The following is a 21,248-nucleotide window of genomic DNA, read 5'->3' as shown; positions in this document are numbered from 1 at the left end:
GAGGGGGTGGAATGAAGTGAATAAATTGCACTTCAGAAATTGTCTCTGTTTTAAAAGATAATCAATTGCTGCATAATTGTATATAAGAGGGCAGGAAATAATAAGCAAAGATTAAGTCAAATGTTAACACCATGGTATTTCTTTTTACACTTCTTCACCAATGGAAAAATTATAACATAACCAACTTTTAAGGGAGGATGACCTCAGTATTATTCAGTAGCTTTATTGTCTCCATTTTCTATTTCTGAAGTATTGTTTGAATGCAGCTTAGAAATATTTATTAAAAATCACTAGGTTCTTTATTTTACTTTTCTTTAACAACTGCATGACCAAAAAATGTAATGCACAACATATTTTGGGCAAGAGTGTTATTTTTTAAACAGAATAGGCACATTTCCGTTTTAACTGATGTTATTATTTTAACCAGTAGTTGTGCTTTTCTGCAACGAAGAAGAATGATCATGTAGAAACACAATGTAAAAATGTAACTGCTGTTCATGAACCTTTGTTCGGGTCTACTTTCATATGACACGTTGGGAAGTTTGCTGCGATCACACGTTGGTACCAGTGGAGCTTTTCCTTCTGCAGTCTAATGATTTTAAATTATAATTTAATTAACACTTCAAGTATCAGCCAAAAAGAATAAGCCACATGGTTTATGGCAAAATAATGGCAAACAGTCTAACCAAGGAGAATTGTGTTTTAAACTGGTTACCTCCTGGTTAGCAGCTGTCAATTCCTCTTCCAGTGTGGAAACCCTCTCCAGAGCAACTCGTAGACGCTCCCTTACCTTCAGATAAAACACAACAGGTTTGTATAAATTGAAAGCAATTTTTGTGTGTATGCGTCACAGTGTTGCTTACTTTGTTTGTAGTTTAAACAGTGTTCATTTATATCCTTAAGTCAAAATACTCCTTATGTAACCAAAATTTTGCACTTCCGTCCACTTTTGTTTCTGTTTTGGTGCCTTAATGATGTACTGAAATAAACTCAGTATAATTCAGACACAGTTCTTTCTTTGATAAATGAATCATAAAACTGCAGTTTCCACCTGGTAGCGCAACAATGTTGATTTTAAGGCAGGTAAAAGTTTCCACAAGTGGTTACCTTCCCAAGAAAGACTAAAGATAAAATAAATTAAGAAATGAATCGAAATGTAATGGTACCTAACACAATGCATATAGGATAAACAGAAGATGATGGGAATGGGTTATGGTGTTGATTTAAGTCTTATCAAACATTAGGTCTCAATATCCTGCAAAAGGTTAAAAGAGAGCTAAGCATGGCAAGTAGAAGAAAACTAATCATCATTCAGGTTTGAAGGTGGAAATCAGTGTTCCAAAATACCTTACCACCAATGTTTTGTATTTTAAAATATAAGTATGCATTTTCTAAAATGTTTTCACGTTTTGTTTAGAAACAAAATCAAAGCTCACAAAATAAATGGCTCTGCACAGGACAGGAGGTGCTAACTCATGATCAGAGCTTTGTACAAAAGGGTTGGTTATTGCTTTAGGAAAATGGACAGACTATAGAATCTATGTTTTTAGTGCAATGAGGATAATTTTACAGTTAAATCATTTTTTCACAATGAAGTGCCATTATCAGCTGACAGTGGCAGTTGAGATAGAATAGATAAGGTACAAAATATACTTATATCTTGTTTGACTATTATAATTGGTTTTAGGGACACTGAGACCTAATGTTCAATACCGTGCATTCCATGAAAAAGGTTAATTATGTTTGCATATAAAATCGGCCACACAATAGCTCAGAATATGTGCAATTTCAAGGAATGTAATAAAGGACAACAACCTCCTGGGTATCATTAGTTATCGCTATTCTTATCCAAACTGCTGTTATAGCAGTAAATGACCTCACTTCAGGGGCAAATACACAACAGATGAATTAGCATCTGATCAAGGGTTACAGCTGAAATATAAATCTATATTTCTGTGTGTATTTCTAGTACTTTGTGGTATTGGTTTATATGTTTGCTTCAGGAGGCTGGAAATTAGTTTTCAGATTTCAATTTTTTTATCTACTATATGACTGAAACATTTCCATTTATTTAAAAANCAGACATAAAATCAGAGTATTTCTCAGAGTAACACTAACTACACCATGAGTTTCTGACATCACCCTCCCCATGCCAAAAGCATTAAGAACACTGACAGGAGGTGCACAAGTACTCATGAGATGGTATTTCACACTGATAGACTATAATAATGATCCACTTTATTAATTTAAAATGTTCATTCAACTCTGCTTTGGAGTGTGAAATTTAAGACAAAACTGTGAGAGCAATACATAGGAAGGCTATTGGCTTGAATTGAAGTCTTTGCTGAATTATCTGTAAATGATGGCAATGAAGCAGCTGTTGGGTGCCCATGGAGTAAGAAGGGGAATAGTCGACCAGGTCCTTGAAATTGCCACTGGAAGATGTGTGCATGTGGATGTCCACCAAACAAACATTAATCGGTCACCAACCTATTGGGGGTCTGTGCTTCAAAGACAAATGTTTATGTGATTTGCTTTAAAGAATAATAACAATGGCTTATTGCTGTGAAAAATCACCATTGGAATGATATTGTTTCTCCTAATGCTGTTAAGCACAGAACACCAAGATATGAAGAAACCAAGATATGAATTGCTGTGTCACCTGGTGCAAGTGTTATCACCATCACAAATATTATAGATACAAACTGACCAACTGATGGATTCATATGAGAAAATGTTTTTACCAGAAATCTGGTACAATCTTTACTGACATTGCTTCACACTAGCAGAAATAAAAATACACACATCTCAAAATAACACTTGTCTGTCACATAATGTTCTCCACATGCTGCATTAAAGACACAGCACGGCTACCAGCACACTGGAAATCTTATGACCTTTCTCAAGCCTGTTGTACCTCACAGATGCTTGCATCTATAAATTCTAGCTAATCCACGAAAAAACTTTTCAATTCCACTTTCCTCACCCAAGCACAGATGGCAGCCACTATCCTACTCAAAGGACTTGCCTCCAGCTCATCTGAGAAAACTAGGCATCCCACATTCACCAATGTTCCAAAAATAAAGCAACGTCACTGGTAACTTGGAAGCCCCATTTTATTAAACCACAAAAAATAGTCATTGTGCACAAAAAAGTTCAATAATTTGATCTAAGCAAAAAGCATCCAAAATTGTTTCCAACCATATATTTGCATGCAGGTAGAGGAACATATATGAGTGGAATATTGTAGGAGTAGCAATTAGTTCAATCATAATTCATTGACTACAGGCAGTATCAGCAATTTTGAAGCATAGTACAGTAGCATAAAACTAGTAACATTTGATACTATATCCTTAAGTTCTATATCCTTAACTGAGATCATCCTCCCGTAGAACTCAACAAGAAGTTATACTTGCATAGCGCCTTTCACGTAGAAGATCTTAACTCACTTTACAAAGATGGGGTGAGAACTCATCAATATTGCATTGCATGGATTTCGGCATTTATGTAATGATGATCACTTTAGAATAACATTCTCACATCTAACCTCATTTTAGGTTTCTATTTCATTATGTATTATTTCTTTGTGTGACCACTTTTCTAAATCCGATACCGGTACATTTGCAAATAGTGCTCAAAACTAATGTTGCTCATACAGGTACTCTTTCTGTTATAGAGCACATAATTTATTGAATATTTCACATTTTACATAACAACAACAACAACTTGGATTTATATAGAGCCCTCCTCACTGCTTTGCTCACTAAATAATGGCAGCAGAAAGAGCAATGCTACAGCCATCGACCTGAACTTCCATTCTTTGGGTAGAGATTAAGTATAAGTGTATACAGCTATGGGTATGTTTTACAAAACAGTTTCTTACTCTGTGAAACTTGCCCGTCATTGCAAAACATGAGGAATGCTGAAAATATGAAATTAATAACATCTAAATGCTGGATATGCACTGTGGGCCATCATCATTTGAGAGAAAAAGATACTTTTTTTTCCAGATATGACCCTTTGCCAGAACTATCTTGTAAACATTTTCAGTTTTTTGTTTTTATTTCAGACCGTAATACTAGGTTTAGCGTGCATGTCAGCAGGTAACAACAACCGCAAAGGTGCTAGGCCTGCAGGCTGAACCTGTTTTGCTGTCAGATACTCCCTCTAGCTTTCCTAGCTATTGCTGTTCCTACCAGTAGTGGCCATCCAGGGAGGGTGGGTCTTTGCACTACATATACATTCAATAGCATCACCAGTTTCCTGCATGAGTGTATCCTCACCGCTTTGCTCACTACATAATGGAAGCAGAAAGAGCAATGCTACAGCCATCGACATGAACTTCCATTCTTTGGGTAGACATTAAGTATATGTGTATACTCAGGATGTATGATATCATCGCATCACATACATATTGTCTATAAACGTGCAAAGCCTTCAGATATATTCTATGGAACATAGTTGTAAGAGAGTCACAAGAATAGTTGAAAGGAGATCTTTTCACCTAGAGAGCAATTGGGATGTGAAATGCCCTGTTGAGTTGGGTGATGTAGGCAGTCAATTGCCGCTTTCAAGAGGAAAGTAGTTAGGCTTATGAAAGAGAGGGGCTTGAAGGAATAAATGATGGAGGTGAGATTGAAGCAAAATCCTTGTTTGGTGAGCTTGAATTCAGAGTGAATGATGTTACTAGTACATGCACTTGCAGCACTTGGGTTTTAAAATGAAAAACTGTCTCACAAAGATCAATGCTGCAAAACCACTTGAGCATTGTTTTCTATAATGTAGGAGATATCTTTCCTAATTCGTATACTGCATTTACGAAGTGTAGTTAGTAAACATGGTGCATTTTCCTAGTAATAGGGAAATTATTCATGGAGAGGTTAAAATGTATTTTAATAGTAAAACTGGATATTTTAAATTCCACTGAAATGGATATATTTTAGAGATTATTATTATTATATAGTAAACATAATTGGAATAGGTGGAACTAATGACAACAGAAATAGGCGAACTGATTGCACTACTAAATATTGTCAATTTAACTGACATAGTAATTCAGAAAGGTAAAGAAATCAAAAGGTGGCAAGAGTTCAAATGAGGAAGGCCCTTCAGTCTATGCACAATTAGATATTATGTTCAAAACAGTTCAGTTTCTTCTGAATTCTAATAATATTAATGCATTTAGTATGTCACCATATCACGCCATCAAAACATCTCAAAGCACTTCATGGGATTTACTGTAAAGTGGAGTGACTCTTTGCACACAAACAATTACCAATTTTGTCTGGGGGATTGTTGGCCAGCCCGCTGAAAGAAACTCTTTCTAATTTTTATGTAGTACCATGGAATCGATAATGTCCACCTGAACTGACAAATGGAATCTTAGTTTAACATCTCGTCTAAAGAATGGCATCCCCTGACAAATCAACCCCCAATATTGCACAACAGTGTCAGCCCAGACTATGAGTTCAAATGGGTTTTGAACTCCCAATCTTGATTCAGAGGCATGAATGATACCGACTTAGCTAGGCCTACACCTAAATTAACAGGAGTGAATTGTGGGAAAAAAGCAGTTCTACGTTGTGTAAACCATTTTCTCTTACCTTTTCATCTAATGCTTTATGGTGCTCAAAAAGTGACTTTAAAGCCTTCAAAACCTCCACTTCACTGGAAACCCCCGAAGGAGACTGAGCTTGCCGTTTCACCACCGTCATTCTCAATGACCGCTCATGTCTTGACACAAGACACTCCAAGTGTTCCAACAATAGCTGCAAAATATATAAACACTATATTTGACATTAAGTACAACCAAAACCTACATTGATTATATAATTTCAGGTGCCAGCAATGCATTTAAATTCACATTGACAACTCTTCATTTCTACCTTAGAACCTGTTTGAAGTACACAAACTGCGGTCAGGGTTGTTTAACAGGTGTATAGAATCATAGAATCTTACAGCATAGAAGGAGACCATTCGGCCCTTTGTGCCTACGCTGGCTCTTTGAAAGAGCTATCCAATTAGTCCCACTCACCAGCTCTTTCCCAATAGTGTTGCAGATTTTTTACTTTTCAAACATCTATCCAATTCCCTTTTGAAAGTTATTATTGGATCTGCTTCCACAACCCTTTCAGCAGTGCATTCTAGATTGTAAAAACCCATTGCGTGAAAACAATTCTCATCATCTCCCCTCTGGTTTTTTTGCCAATTATCTTAAATCTATGTCCTATGATTACTGACCCACCCATTAGTGGAAACAGTTTCTCCTCATTTACTCCATCAAAACCCCTCATAAATTATGAGCAACTCTATTAAATCACTATTAAACCCCTATTAAATAAGTATACAGAGACGTATGAATATTCTGTAGTTTGTGCATTATTATTTTTAGAATTCAGGGAATATGTACACAATAATTTTCTTCAGGAGATGTTATGCGTGCTAGAGGAGGGATGAATCAATAATAAGCAGGTTTTATATGGAGGAAACAAATTTCCACAATTGGAATAGTGTTTTATTATTCCATACTTTCTTATGCATTTATTCAATTAAAGCTTTTTATAATCCAGGGTGCAGAATGCTTAGATAGCTGTTTTCTCTCTGGGTCTTAATTCTGCAAGAGCAGAATAGTAAAAAGGCACAAATTTCAGGTAGTATGGAATAAGTGATCTACCTGTGGATAGTGCTTTGGACTTTTACAAGAGTTGACAGCATTACAATCCCCAAAACTACTAACAGCATGTTCACTATAGATGCAGTAATGTATTATGATATCTCTGCAATGTTAATGCTTTTTGTGGTAATGTGTCAGGTTACTTTAGATCATATTTCAATAAATACAATGAATAAATATTCCAAGACATCCAGATTCATGGATATGAGTAACTTACTCGTGTGTTATTTCTCTCAGCTTTGAGTTCTGAAATTTCCTCTTCTTTTTCTAACAGTTGCTCTCTACAGGCATTTAACTCCTTTGTCAGTGCAGCAAATTCCTGTTAAGGAACAAATAAAAAACATCAATAAATATCTTACACCAAGGCAGAATTAAGAAGAAAGAGCGAGCAGTATTAAGCTCCTGATATTCAAAAAATGACAAAACTTATTTCAATTATACTTGACAAAACTGGTTTGAATCTTAGTATCCACTGGGATTCAATCCCATGAAGCAGTGACAGAGGTAATTGGTGGGTGGGGGGACTGACCCCAACAGCCTTTAGGTGTATGCATGGGACCTTTTTAAGCAAGCAGGAGGTAGTGAGGAGAGCGACAGGAAGAGAGCCAGAGCGAGAGCAAATAGCCAGTAGGCATAATCATAGAACTTATACAACACAGAAGGAGGCCATTTGGGCCATCATGTCTATGCCGACTTTTTTGAAAAGAGGTATCCAAGTCAATTCCTTTCCGACGCCCTGCAAAATAGAATCATAAAATTCATGGCACCATTAATAACCCATCACTCTCTCTGGTTGCCAAACCAAGCTCGCCATTGCAACGAAAATAGATTTTGTAACAAAACCTTTAACCACTAGTAAATCCATCCCATATGAAAATGTTATAATATTAGCTTTTCAACTCACTAGGTTGCACAGTCAGGCATATTGTAAAGACCTGGAGGGTGAACATATTTGAATTTTAGATACTGTTTGACATACACCACTTAGAAAATGATTGCTGTAAAACAAATGACAGTAAGAAAATCTGTTGCCTCAGCAATAATGAATGAAGCCTCAAAACCACCATATTTGCAAATGTGCACCAGTGGTTGGGGATGCATGTTAGAATATTAGCTTTTCAACTCAGTGAATTAGATTTGAATCCACCTTTATCGAAGAGTGATCCTTAATCTGCAGGCAGTGTTACCTCCAAAAATGTCAATCTCAAACCAGTCGTGAGAGCGCATGTCTACAGTGCAAATCTGTCCTTTGATGAGCAAAATGACACAGCTCTTTCCCCATCAGTCAGCACAAGATTTGGCAGTTTGTCATTATCCTGTAAGTCATTCATGCTGTTACTGGATGAAAAAAGAAAAAAATGTTCCCTCCTTCCTTACAAAAATATTACCATGTTAAATTTTAGGTTTATGTTATGTAATATATTATGAACAACAATCATTATTTACATTTTATAATCTCAAGATATGATAATAATTGAATGGTAGCTTTGTCTCACAGCTGCACAGTGTCATATTTGATTAGGCATTTGGTGGAATGCTGCACAGTCAGGCATATTGTAAGGACCTGGTAGGTGAACATATTTGAATTTCATATACTGTTTGACAGATACCTTTTAGAAAATTATTGCAGTAAAACAAATGACAGTGAGACAGAAAATATGCTGCCTCTGCTGCCTCCGCCAGAATGAATGAAGTATCAAAACTGCCATGTTTTTAAATGAGAGATTAAACTAATGTAAAATACTGAAATTCTTTTCAATAAATCTACAATTTAAAGATAGACTGTCAAATCTAACGTATAAAATACGTTTATTTTGAAACTATTCCATAACAACAATTCCAATGAGACATCGGATTCCAAAATCATATTTTCTGTTTTAAATGGAGTGTGTCCAATTTTTTTTCTCCCCATTGGCATTTGCTTCTACTTCTGGTTTCCTTATGCCTGGGTACGAATCCTTGAGCTTCCTGGAACCTACCCAAGTGGTGATTATTCATGTGTGAGCATTGGCAGTCAGTGTAGAGGGCATCACAGCTGAGTCTGACCTCATCCCTGCCACATACATGCTCTACCGTTAATGGGGTGCTATAGAACCAACAGAAGCAGGTACGCGAGCTGTTTTTTCCCTCCCCAACTCTAGAAATGCTGGGGCCAATTTTGCTTCAGGCCCGACAATGCTCAGCAAACTCAGCACAGAGCAGGATTCAAATCAATGAGCTCTTACAGCTCTATCCTGTATACCATTGGTGCTGCTCCCAAGAATCCACACTATTAACAGAGCAATACAACTGACAGTTTCTTTGGCAATGTGTTAGGCTGTTACTTGGCAACATGTAAAAGTTGTCTTGGTAACTGTGGGTGTAAGTGGTTTCCCTTTCATTTGAGAGCACATGTTGACTGCAATGAAACAGATTTCTTTTACAAAATGCAAAATTTTGGTTTCCTCAACAGTATGTTCAAAGGGCAGTCAGATGCGATGGTGAAAACCCTCAGCAGATGCTCTAGTGTGAGATGGATAGCACCAACTCATGGACTTCAGTAGTTTTGTGTCAAACGATAAAATTCTACAATCAATTAAAAACTGGACAACAATTTTGAAAGCTAAAATACACTAGAAAACAAGATCATGAGTGATATAGCAGATAAAAATAATAACTACTATACCAGTTATTATTGAAGATGATAAACTCATTCAAAGAATTGATCCTTGAACTCATAATTCAAATAAATCTGTTTATTATTACTTCCAGTGTACAATAGCAAGGAAGGCAATAAATCAATGGCTAGACCACTGGGAAGTTAAGGACTATTATAATGTTTTTATTGTATTCCAAATTGTTTTTAAAACAAAACTTTCCTCCACATATTATTATGTGGTCATCATGTGGAGGATAATGGTTATCCTCCATTATCCATAATGGAGTCCTGTAGCTCAGTGGTTGGAGCAAAAACAACAAGATTTTATTTATAGAGCGCCTTTCACGTCGGGAGGACGTTCCAAGGCGCTGGACAGTTGGGCCGGGACCTGAGCAGGGGGGAAATGGTCAGGGTGAGGGGAGGGAAGGGAGGGAGCGAGGAGGGGGTAGAGAGTCGAGAGGGGAGCTGAAGGCACAGTCGAAGAGAAAGGTCTTGAGACTGGCCTTGAAGGAGGAAAGCTTTGGTGACACCAGTGGTTGTGTGTTTTAGAGAAATAGATACTACAGTACATATAATAATAATATAGAATATATAAAGTACATATTGTATATCTCTGGAACTCCATTCTATAGTCCTACCCCCACGCTCACCACATTGAAAGCCTGCCTCAAAACATATCTCTTTCACCCTGCTTTCTATCATTTTTCCCCTCTCCATTTTTTTTTGGTTCCCATCTCTTTCGCTCCCAACTCCCGGCTCAAGTGCCCAGCCAGCAGTACCAAGTTGCCCTCCCAACATGAAAGGTACTAAATCGTATTGTATATATAAAATACAAACTCATATTCTTGATCCTAATGGCTTAGATATAGGAATATTGTAGCATTTGTTTGGCAACATCTTGTTTTTACTTGTGGGATGAATTGGCCACAATATTTGGGAGAACCTATGGCACTCTGGAATTATGGTATGAAAATATAATTAAAATAGGCTGAAATTACCTTTTAGTTCAGCACTTTTACAGCAGTATGAAGCAGTACCTCATGTTTCCAAATAGATCACTGCTTTTGACTCACAAAATAGAGAATCTAACTCAGCATCAGAGTGTATGTAGGTAAAAGAACAAGCAAGAGTAAATGAGAAGATTCTGAAGTACTATTTATAATCATGATGCAGAGGCCTTTACCATCTGTAACATAAATGTGGTGGACTAAATCGGGTAGACTTGGTCAGATCCAAGTGGGAAGCATATGGCAAACACCACTCTTGTCACAATTGTCTGAAGAGCTGTGGTGCCAATAGCCTTCAGTGTTCCACGAATGTAATAGCAAATTCGTCAAGATATAATGTATTAATTAAAGCAAGTTATAAATAATGTATCTGATTTGGAAGCAAATCCTGAGACAAGATGTTAAAACTTACTTGGTTACAATAAATTGGCTGCTTTATTGTTCTTGCACAGCAGTAAATAATTTTACTGTAACTCATTGCAAAAAAGTGGACTTTTCTTTTGCTTAAGTATGGAACATCATTTATCTTGGGGAAAGTAGCATTTACATTTGATATAATTTTTTTTAAAGAGATATGTTGTATCAACAAAGTTTAAAATTTTAGCAATATCAGTGACAAACTGCATAGACAGATGCATGGGATAAATCTCTTCTGTATGAGGTTTGAAGTTAAAATTACTTTATGCTTCCTGGAACATGTTTTTTAAGAGTAAATTCACAGTGCTGCCTATAGTTTGATCCTTATTGTGTTTGTTTAACACAGGAGTAATGCCTATTTAATTAACTTAGAAATGCTAAGAATATTGCATGAATGAGTGTCCTACAATACCAGTTCTGAAAAATATAATTTTGTCAAAATTGGAAAAAATATCATAATATTCAATGAAGCAGCAAATTACTTCAATATAAATATAAATTTTTAAAAAATACTTGGATGAGCCAATTGAATATTGAATTAGTAAATTACCCAAGAAGGGGATTTTTTTTGAGACAACAGCAAAACCAGAGTGGGGAAAAAATAGACAATTCTGGAATACAACCTGACTTCAATCATGAAGGCATTAAATCACTGTGTATTTTAATGAAATAGTAACAGCAAGAAGCATTGACAACTTTAAAGATGTGTACTCGATTGTATGTCCAGCATGATGCAACAGCAAAAATGTTTGTATCTCAGTTAAGCACTGGTAAAAATGGCAGGATTATGCAGCAGTGAAAATAATATTTGCACGCAATGACAGCAGTCCTGTCTGGTTCTGTAATCCTGTTCAGATCATTGCTGTTGCTGAAATTAGAGATAAATTTATTCCATATGGGGTTACATAGATGACTATGTGAACCATAATCCTTGTTCTTTTGGCATACTTTCAAACTGCTACTAGGATTTTGACACTAAACCCTTTGCAGGAGTGAGTGAATTGCCAAGCAACCTGCTGAGTGTTAAACAAGACCATTCACCCTTCTATAATGAACAAATCAAAATCCTACTAAAATATTCTACAATTTGTATGTAATCCTTTTAATATGGGTATAGGGTCTGATAGGGTTTGATATTGACATGGAGCCTACAGCATATTGGTTAGAGCAGTTGCTTCACATGCAAGAGGACTTGGGTTCAATTCCCAGGCAGGGCGAAACCTTAGGCAAGTGCGCTTACTCCACACGTCTCTGTTTACCTAGCAGTTGCTAGTTGATTGGTGGATCATTTTCTGGGGGTTATAAACCCTTCAAAAAAAATATAATAATAATTTGGCCACTCAATCCATGAGTGTTCGTGGGACACTGCTGTAGGTAATTGGCTGCTGCCTTTCACCCACAATATATACAGTTAATTCACTTAAGAGTATATTCTGTGAAGCGCTTTGAGACATTTCAACAACGAGATAAGGCGCTATATCAAATGCGAGGATGATTATTATTATTTTCTGGCTGCAAATGGAAATGGCAGAGCAGCTCAAGTAGCTAAGGCTCCTCCAAGGTGGTGTTACGGATTGCCACTAGACAAATGTTTATATTTTTATGATGCAGTCAGAGCTGAATCCATATTTTTATGGTACTGATTTGTCCCCTGCAATAATAATAATAATAATCCTTGCATTTGATATAGCGCTTTTCATGTCTTCTAGACGTCTCAAAGCGCTTCACAGAATACTGTAAAGTGAATTGACTGTATATTTGTGAGCGAAACGCGGCAGCCAATTGCACACAGCAGTGTCCCACAAACAGTCGTGGATTGAAGTGATCAATTTTATTATTGTTTTTTTCTTGAAAGATTATTATCAGACGTGTGTAGTGAGGAAACTTGCCCAAGGTTTCACCCTGTCGGAAATTGAACCCAGATCTTTCGCTTGCGAGTGCTCTAACCTCTGAGCTAAAGGACTCCACAATCCTTGTTGGAGATGTTTTAACACTATGTACAGTTCAAATACTGCACCATTATTACATCTGTATCATGCAGTTCCTTCTTAACATTTATAGACTCTTGCAGGTTCTGGATCTGAAACTAAAATCTGGAATTGCAATTAAACACCAATACATTACAGAAAAAACATTTATCTTCCACCTATCATTTGAGATTTGACAGATTTTCCAGCAGTTTCATTATAACCAAATTCAGATTATATTACATTTCAGAGATTATGATTTCAAGAAAACATTACTACCTGAAAAGGTCAAAGAGCTCTGTAATAAAACTAAACCTGGAAGTAATCTTTTATCCAAACTTCCTTCTATTTCTGCCATTTAGCATTCAAACAGAAGTAGGCCATTCAGCCCCTCGAGCCGGTTTCATCATTCTATAAAATCATGGCTGATAACAATTACTTATTTTGAAGTTAGAAAGCGATGAATTATTACTTCACAGGGCTATCATAAATAGAACAAAATATTGATTTGAAGGGGTTCATTAACTGTTCTCTTGTGCTGTAATGCACAGATGTTTAAGGTAATTCAAATATCTAGTGTTCTTAAATGGAATGGATGTGTTCATGTAATGTTAGCTTTCTGTTCACAATCATGCACAAGGACTTTTCAGAACTGCTGGCCAGCTAACTATTGGATGTAAGTAAAATCATTTGCTCAGTTGTCATTATACACAGATAAGCAGCTAGGTCATGCCTTTTTGAAGAAAATATAAATGACTTAAATGTTCGATGCAGCACTCAAGATTTTCATTATTTAGGCACATTTCCTGATTAAAGAAGCCAATAGTTTGATGCATAATTGTTTTATCCGCAAACAGCTGGATCAAATATCTATCCCAGAATTCATGTAAAAACCTTGACCAGTGATATCAAGATATTTAACTGTAGCTTGGGTTACTGCAAAAAAAACAATCAATACTCCACCCAGTAACCACACACACACACACCTCCAATAGAGTTCACTGAAAAGCAATTAAGAGTGAACCTAGGCAATAATGCCCTTTAAAAACAGGGTACTGAGGAAAATTGTGGTACTCTTAGTGATGCTCCAGATGAGATCAGTTAACAGCATCGAACAGGGATTGAACTGGAGGCCTGCTTCAACAATATGGTTGAGTTACGGATTAAAGTTACTGAACCATTAATGGAACCCTTCTGGCCATCAAGCTTTCAGGCTATCATAAAAAACAGGTAAAAGATATGGCCAGGACTTCCAAGAATTCCAGCATTAAAGATTATATCTGGTGAAAGGAAATATATTCCATTCTAATAAAATATTTTTGGCTTGGCAGGCGAAGGATGCAGGTTCCTTTCATTATTGCCTGTGTAGGTGGCACAACAGTGTCTGAACAGCTGAGGTGTTATTGGAAATTCCTCAATTTCAATGGCAACATTTCCTACTGAAAGGATGCCAAATAAGTAACCAGATGACTGAAAGTTGGATGCATTCTGATATTTGATTAAAATTGCATACGTTTTAGGGAACATCACTGAATGGCTGGATTTTATTCTGATGAATCCTGAAACTTTATGGAACATAGGCAAATGTGATTTGAAAGCAACATCCATCTTTTCACCAAGAGTAGAAATCCATAATACAGAAATGTTACTCGGCTAGCAGATTTCATTCAAAAAGAACTAGATGAATCACACCTAATAAATGGTCAGTCTATATGTTTAATATCATTACATTTGATTTGATCCACAGATACATATGCTTTTTGCATTAATCAAGTCTACTGCATATTTCTGTTCATATTTTATTTTCATTCTCTTTCCAAACTTATTGAAAGTTCAGTTTAAATCTGTTTATAACTCAAATGTTTGACACATATTCATAAGCACTTGAATTCACAGTCAGTCAGCATGTTGAAAAGAATCTTAGATTTTCGTCATTAGTCAGTTTCACAACTCGTCTTTTAAAAATAAATTAAATTGAAGGAGCACATTTACATGGAATGCCTGAGAACTAACCATGTTTTCCATCAGTCACTAAAGCAATTAGCACCATCTGCATTTATACTGGAGCAATACAAAGCATGTTCCTCCTCAATGTACTTTCAGCAGGTAGTCTCCAGTATGTGTGAGACTCCACTCCGGATAATGCTTGCATTGGATATAGCACTTATCACATTGTCAAAATGACTTCAACTGCCTCACAGCATTTACTGTGATATAATTTATTGTTGTTGATGTTTACTAACTGTATTATGTAGGCAAACACAGCAGCAATTTGTGCACAGCAATATACCACAAACAGCCATCAAACAAATGACCAACTTTGTCTGGGGGATTATTGGTCAGCACACCAGGAGAATCTCCCTTTTCTTTTGTGAATGGTGTCCCGACATGGAATATGGGCTTGAGCCCACATGTTTCTAATTCTGATGTAAAAATTAGGTAGGCTGACATCCTGACACATTAGCACACATTCAATGTTATTTCACACTGAATCAATTATTTACAAATTATCAGCCTGTGGCTCAATATGCCCATGATATCCATATTTTGGATATTTCCGATTGAGGAAATATTAATTTACAACCATGTTACATAAATTTGGTGATAAGAACTTACATTATACCATTTATGTAAAATATTTCAAAGGACTTAATAATGGGAGCAGTGAACAATGAGCCAGAACTGGAAGAAATTTAAAGATGACCAAAGGCCAAGATGAGGAGATAGGTCTCCAGAAGAATTTTGAAAGCAAAGAAAGTGATAGAAGACAAACTTAATTTGGCTGAAATTAAATTATTCAAGGTTAACGATAATTTAAAATGTTACTGTGTATAAAATGTCTGGTCTTGTTTTAAATGTAAGTTCATTTTACAAGTTTTTAAGCATATATTGTATAGGTCATAAAACAAATTGTTTAAAATATTTATACCTTGTTCAATAAATATGAAAACTTTCAGAATTAATCGGCATTTAAAAAATTATATAGCTTTGTTTGGGGAATCAATTGATGACCATGATACAGTCACATCACAAGAGAGATTCAGTTGAAGAAGGCCCTACAGACAATTGGATCTCTTAGTTCCAAAATAATAACCCTACTGTCTTTCCCATTACTGCATCAAGCTGTTTCTTAAATGAGTCATGCTGCAAAACATGTTGAACAACAACTTTTATTTTTCTATTGAGCCTTACAGGAAAATGGGGGATTTTTTTCTGTTTTGACAGGCAACATAAATAGAACAAAAATCTAATTATATCTTCTCTTGTGATTATCACGCAAAAACAATTAACGTTAACAAATCCCTGACAGCTCAATAACACTGTGCCATGAACCAAATTCTAGTCTACACTGACATTTGCATCCTGGCTTCCCACAGATGGTAGCTTGCAATCTTTGTCACGTCACTGAGTAAAGTCAGGTACAGAATGAAAGGAGCAAGGGCACGAACACAGCTTTGAATGCCAAGCAAGGAAAGAGGAGGAGGGGTTGATGATTGTGAATTAGATTATTAGGGATAACCTTCGGCCATTTCAGTCAGTCTAAGCACCAAATGGAAGGAAAAGAGCATGATATCATCAATCATGAAGCATCTCTCCTCCCTCTACAGCAAGTTACCTAGAAATCATTGGTAAAGTGCATGTAACAGAGTCAACCTACTGTGTGTAACCCTTCTTGACAATGAGAAAGACCTGAATATGGAAGACACAGTTGACAAAGACCAAAAAAAAGAAAAAAAGTTTTACAAAGAGGTAGTTCACTGTTTTGAACGTGAAGAAAATAAAAAGTTATTAATGTAACTAATAATTATGTTTGCATTCAATATGGCATAATATCATAATTGCAAGTTACTGCTCATAGAAATTAAAAATAGGAGACACATGTACTTCATGGACAGAATAGAACTTGCCAAAGGAAAAGCTGAAAGGGGTGTTAGATGAGTCATTGCTTTACCACGTCAAAACAGTGTGAGGTAGTATTATGCAAGGTAAACAGGAATCCAAGCTACATTGCTAAATTAGGTGAGTTCCGATCTTCAGAAATTAGTCAAGCTGTACAGTGCTAGTTCTTGTGACATAAGGGTCTGCCCAGGCTGAAGAGACAGTGCAGAGGTTAGCAAAGATGATAATCCCTTGTGTAAGAATGATGAGTTATGAGGAATAGTTATAATAAGGCTCTGCAGTCTTGACAAGGGATGACTCAGAAGCACAAGCATGCCCCAAAATGCTATTCAAATTAACGATTTCACAATTTTTCTCATTAATTTGTCTTTACTGGAACCCATATACATAAGGAATACTGCATTATATAAATTGACCATTTTTGAACATGATACCGAAATAATTGCTAAAAATTAACTAAAAATCTAAGTCAGATAACACTAATGTCACAGAACATTAGAAGAAAATAATTGGGCTAACCTCCATTTCACCATTCCTAATGAAGTGTGATAAAAAGTGTGATGATTGTGAATTGGATTATTAGTGATAACCTTTGGCCATTTCAGTTGTCTATGCACTAAATGGAGGGAAAGGAGCATCATATCGTTAATCATTATTAAAAGCATTTTCAGTGGTGCAAGTCATCTGAAGAGTATTTAAAGAAAGAGATTGTACAAATTCAGTAGCTATTAAATGATAAAACATGTACTGATCCATAAACAGAAAACACATACATGCTCTATTTAGAAAGAAACATCTAATTGAAAGAGATTATTATTTTACTATGGTTAAAATAGGATGGCATATTAATCGTCACAAAAAGATAAAGAGCAGAACATGAAAATCAACGCAATATGCAGTAAATCTGGTTATTCTTTTCTCAAGTGTGATTTAGAAATCGTCAACAGTTATAGTTAACTGAATCCTAACATGATAATGATCTTTGTAATCGGAATCCATGGAAAGAATGCATAAATATAAATAATGTTTGAAATCTACCACAGTATTCTCTATAACATGACTGACTATATAGTGATAAATGCAGCACAACTGATATTGCCCATCATAAAACATAGGAAGTTCTTTTGCTAATGGCCTTGTTGTAATTCAAAACCAGTTCACTAAAATCAAATAATTATTTCTAATATAGATGAACATTTCAATACTATGAAACATCATGCAGAATATTACTAGTATATTTTCACACTAGCAATACCAGTTGGCCCTAAATGTTGACAGTGCATTTGGATCAAAATCATTTAAATTATTGAAGCTTTGACAGGCTGAAAGAAACATATGTTTTTACTCCTTCAATATTTCAATTCTCCATAGCTACTGACAAGATTCCTTACAAACAAACTTGACATGTTGCTTGTAGATTTCTTTGCCTCAACTATGCAGTTAAAGACAAGTTTAGATACGTTGTTTATGCACACCAGCGTCACTCCCTAAATAGTGCCAAAGTGAAACCAAAAGTTCACTTATTTCCCCTCTTTTCCTTCAATTATATTTTCCTGCATTTACAATCATGCCAGTTCATGCCAACCGTGTTTTTGGTGTATCAACTTGGTATGGTGTACCATGAGGATTAAGTTTTCATTCCCTGATATGAATGAAATAGTTCATTGGAACCTCAGCCTCATCAAGCTTTCTGATGATGCACATATATGACTGAAGATGTGTCAACATGCTGCCAGCAGCAATGAAAATTCAATGCTCAATGTGCTAATTTATGTGAAATTGCTGTGCATCTCAGTACAAGATGTGTGAAGATAAAGTATTTTTGCTTCTCTACTTCAAACAGTGTGAGTAGCTTGAACAATGACCAAGACTTAATTTAACATCCAATGCTGTTGTGCTAACACCTTATTCTTTGAAATAATTCAATCAAGGTCACATGATCTATTCCATAGGTAGTGTTTGGAATTTATGTTCCTTACAACCATATAGGTAAACAAACAAAACTGAAGCGATTTCATAACACAAAAAATTGTCTTCAGGTTAGAATGTTTTGAGTTTAGATTGAAAAGTTTGAATTAAAAATATTTTAAAATAGTTTAGGTCATCACACTAAAATTTAGGGTAAACAAATAATGAATATTTATTTTCTAAGAAGTAACAAGTCCTTTGGCGATACAATATTTAATAATTTGATTTAAAAAATTATACAAGATGTTTGTCTAATATATCTAAATATGACATATAAATATGTTGTTTACTGTGCCAGAACATGCAACAAACAAACCATTTTCTTGAGTTTATTGAGGTATAACAAAAACTATTAATACTGCATAACAAATAGCTTTGTCTAGATTACAATATACTGATACTTTATACTTAAATGCTTGAAATTATAAGATTTCCAAAATTAACAGCTGCTTTCAGTCATAGAAAAGGGAAGATGACATATACATTTCAGGAAAATGTCAGTGTGCTCAATCCATGAAACTTTAATTAAAGTTGGAAATAGTTTGACAATTGCAAATATAATTCACTGTTTTTATTTAAAAATAAATCTTTTTAAGAAATGCTCTTTTAAGTGGTATATTGTTAAGCAAATTAAGAAAAAAGTCTTCAGAATGCAATTTTCTCTCAAAGATTTTAGAATCACTATGCTTTGTTAGAAAGGCATTATTAAGAGAAATACTGTGTCAACATGGGGTGGGTGCGCATTGGAAGGACAATGTGGGTTGAATAGTTCATCACTATCAAATATTGTAATTGTTTGTTCAAATACAATTAATCTTCATCTTACTTCACCAAAATAATTAGCCCTGGAAACAGAATAAAGAGCTGGACCTACTCGTACCACGTAATACTTAATATGAAAATATAAAAGCACTGAGTAAAGGAAATAGATAATAACTTCTAAAATATTTAGGCTACAATATTTAGCACGTCATTGTAAACACATATGTATTTAGTATACAACAGATTTATAGTATGAAGTGCTTTTTAAAAATATATTTTAATATCAATACAAGTGGAGTTGCAACTTTAACAAAAAATATATTTTTTAAGGAATTTCCTATGTTTGGTTATTATCTTAGCTCACATTTCAGTACCACTGTTGCAGTGTGGCAAAACATTTATTTTATCTTGACTGTTGTTTTGCATTCATCGTTTAATGGTGAGAATTTTTCATTTGGTTAAAAGAATCCAAAAGCACAGTATCCTAGAAGGTAGCAGAAGTCAAATTAAGTGGGGGGGTTTAAAAGGTGGTGTGAAGTAAGAGTATTAAGGTATATGAAGAAAGGATGGGAAATGGGATTAAAAGATTTGATCAAATAAAATGGTTGAATGGGCACAAATATGATATGATTTAGAAGGAAGTGTGGGAAAACAAATAATTTAAAGGTAGATAGATAATAAAATAAGGCTATTAATCAGGTAAAATTAATTCATAACCCAAAATGAAAGGCTGAATGAAACCCTCAGCCAAGCAACGTGACAAACCTAAAGTGGGTAGACATTTTATTCAAGGTGACAGTGATTGAAAAAGCATAATCGCTGCCTTCGCTCAAGAAAAGTAAGGAAAACAGTAAACTACAAGTGTATGACTGCAATTCTGAATATGTTGCCAACAGTCTCACAATCTGTATAAAATAGTGGTATTCAATTTCATGCCATCAAAAGGAGAAACACTAAATACTTTTATGTCACTATAGTGACATAGAAATCCATCAGTATCTCTATTGCTCACATTTTTCCATCCACCTCACTGGAAACCAGAAGAGTAATTCCATTTTCACACTTCATCATTGCTTCTTCCAAGAGTCCGAATGACACTGGTAGTCTTCCTATCCAATGCATCAATCTCGTTTAACCTTGAAGAAATGGAAAACCATTTGAACAGGAATTCCTGTATTTGAAAGAAAACAAAACTTTGAGTCCATAAAGAAAAGATAAATTGAGAATAGGAATAAGAGAATAGAAAAGGTAGTGAATGAAAAGCTTCAATGCCAATATGCTAAAGAACTGTGTCTCAAGAAGCTCACAATAGACCTACCTTATGCATTCATTTGGGGTGAATCAAAAAAATTTTGCTCAAACTTCATCTGTTTCATCCACTGGATAATCGTCCACTGCAAGTACCAGAAGTAGCTATCTGCCTAAGAAAAGAAACAAAAAAATATAAAGGGTTAATCAATCTGGAAATACTTTCTGTATTAATATATAAAGAAAACTCTCATGATCACTAACATCTAGTACATCAAAATTTACTTTATGCTGTTTCTTAAAGACGTCAACTCATATAATTATCTAAAACATGCCAAGTAATTCTACACTCAAGTTTATTTTTAAAAGTTTTATATATTTATTCAGAAACAAACTTCTTTATTTAAATACCCTCTAATTATTTGTTCTCTTCTTCCAATGAATAGTTTAATCTGCTTGTAATATTCTTCAAAACATAAAAATAATTATTTGCATCAGTTTGGTCTCATCTCTCTTTTGTTCCTTACCTGAAATGCTTTCTGTGTGAACAGAGCTAGTCTGCAATTGGTGTCCTTTTCATCTACGGCATAGATGTTTTAGATGACCGGATTCAGAGGCAAGTGCTGTGGATTGCATTTTCAAAGAAGTCTCAGAAACAATTCTGCATT

General features: G+C 35.2%; 1 protein-coding gene across 1 annotated transcript in view; it reads right to left on the bottom strand.

Annotated features, from left to right (window-relative positions):
• Nucleotides 1-21,248, bottom strand: part of ppfia2 (PTPRF interacting protein alpha 2) — a 128,927-nt gene that overhangs the window by 60,200 nt on the left and 47,479 nt on the right. Inside the window, exons 2-4 of the mRNA XM_007903784.2 lie at nucleotides 6,891-6,992; nucleotides 5,604-5,768; nucleotides 716-790 (exon numbers count right to left, since the gene is read on the bottom strand). Of these exons, the coding sequence (XP_007901975.2) occupies nucleotides 716-790; nucleotides 5,604-5,768; nucleotides 6,891-6,992 (342 nt within the window). The remainder of the gene's footprint in view (nucleotides 1-715; nucleotides 791-5,603; nucleotides 5,769-6,890; nucleotides 6,993-21,248) is intronic.

This window comes from Callorhinchus milii, unplaced genomic scaffold, assembly GCF_018977255.1.
Source record: "Callorhinchus milii isolate IMCB2004 unplaced genomic scaffold, IMCB_Cmil_1.0 Scaffold5, whole genome shotgun sequence".
Lineage (NCBI taxonomy): Eukaryota > Metazoa > Chordata > Chondrichthyes > Chimaeriformes > Callorhinchidae > Callorhinchus > Callorhinchus milii.
The sequence above is the reverse complement of the archived record's forward strand: the minus strand, read 5'-3'. Positions and strand labels throughout refer to the sequence as shown.